At 46.5% G+C, this 1,142-nt stretch overlaps 1 protein-coding gene across 3 annotated transcripts in view; it reads right to left on the reverse strand.

The window, feature by feature from the left end:
• Window positions 1–406: 406 nt before the first annotated feature.
• The window catches only part of LOC121932233 (CD209 antigen-like), a 24,232-nt gene continuing 23,496 nt past the window's right edge, over window positions 407–1,142 (reverse strand). For all 3 annotated transcript variants that reach the window (XR_006104290.1, XM_042470741.1, XM_042470740.1), the window contains exon 7: window positions 407–676. Coding sequence is in view for 1 of the 3 variants with exons in the window: in XM_042470740.1 (XP_042326674.1) it covers window positions 469–676 (208 nt within the window). In the remaining 2 variants the exon portion in view is untranslated. The remainder of the gene's footprint in view (window positions 677–1,142) is intronic.

The following is a 1,142-nucleotide window of genomic DNA, read 5'->3' on the forward strand; positions in this document are numbered from 1 at the left end:
CAGAAAGGAACGGCGACATGCTGCCTCTTTCTGCCTTGGATGAAGACTGCAGCAACCAAATGCCACGTCCTCTGGGAGGCCTAAAAAGAACCCACTCCTGGTGGGTGGTTTTTAGGCTGCACGAGGGGTGCCATTGGTGCACAATGATAACATCCACACAGCACAGTGCTGTTTGGGCACTGCACTGAGCAGACATCATCATGGTACGCCCTGTATAGATGGGCGCATGCAATGATGGCAGCCAGGATGCGCAGTAGGGTTGCTGGGCATGTAAACCCTCAGCCCCTGCACACCCCTAGTTCAGGCCGAGGCTGGCGCAAAGCACCCATCTGTCCAGGCCCTTAGTTTCCTTTTCAATTAGGCGCCTTGGTCTCTCTGGTTCAAAGAAATCCACAGCAGCATGAGATCTAGTTTCTCCATGTTTATTCTGTGGTTAGTAGATTTCCTGCTAGAAGACACCACGGTCTTCTAGTATTCCATAGTTCCTCCATGGAATGAGATTGGCCAAATTGATTGTCCCTCAATGTCTAAACTCTCCTTACAAATCCATCTTTTCAGTTCGTGGCAGTCAGTGTCGTTCCAGTTGTTTCTGATTTGTGAAGGATCAATAGTGGCGCAGTCTCGATCCATGTTTGTGTAGTCGTCATCAGAGCTAGGGCTGCCCTCGGACCAAAACCTGAGCAAAACGAGAAAGGATTTGATGACTTAGGAAAGGCAGGAAGAAGCTAGATGTAGGCAAGGTGTAGAAGGGGAGGCTTTCAGATGAGGAGTGGAATGGGCTTAGAAGACTATGGGTGCAGAAAGGGAGAGTTATTTCACTCAACTCCAGGGTTGTTTCTAAGGCGTCTCTTGGGCCTAATATGGCTGAAAGGAGGCAAAATGTGGGGGAAATGCCCTCCATTCCCCCTACCTCCCGTGTTATTGATATTGATATGGTTTGCCCTTGTTTGCCCCTTGGCGCCTTGTTTTAATTATGTCTACCTTACCAATTTAATTGTATTCTATAATGATGTTGTTTGGTTTAAAATAGGGGATATGGGGATTATGTTATTTTATTTATGTTGTTTGATATTGTCATAGATGTATTTTATGGTTATAACCGACCCCAATCCTTCAGGAAGAGGCGGGCTATAAATAAATAA

This window comes from Sceloporus undulatus, chromosome 5, assembly GCF_019175285.1.
Source record: "Sceloporus undulatus isolate JIND9_A2432 ecotype Alabama chromosome 5, SceUnd_v1.1, whole genome shotgun sequence".
NCBI lineage: Eukaryota > Metazoa > Chordata > Lepidosauria > Squamata > Phrynosomatidae > Sceloporus > Sceloporus undulatus.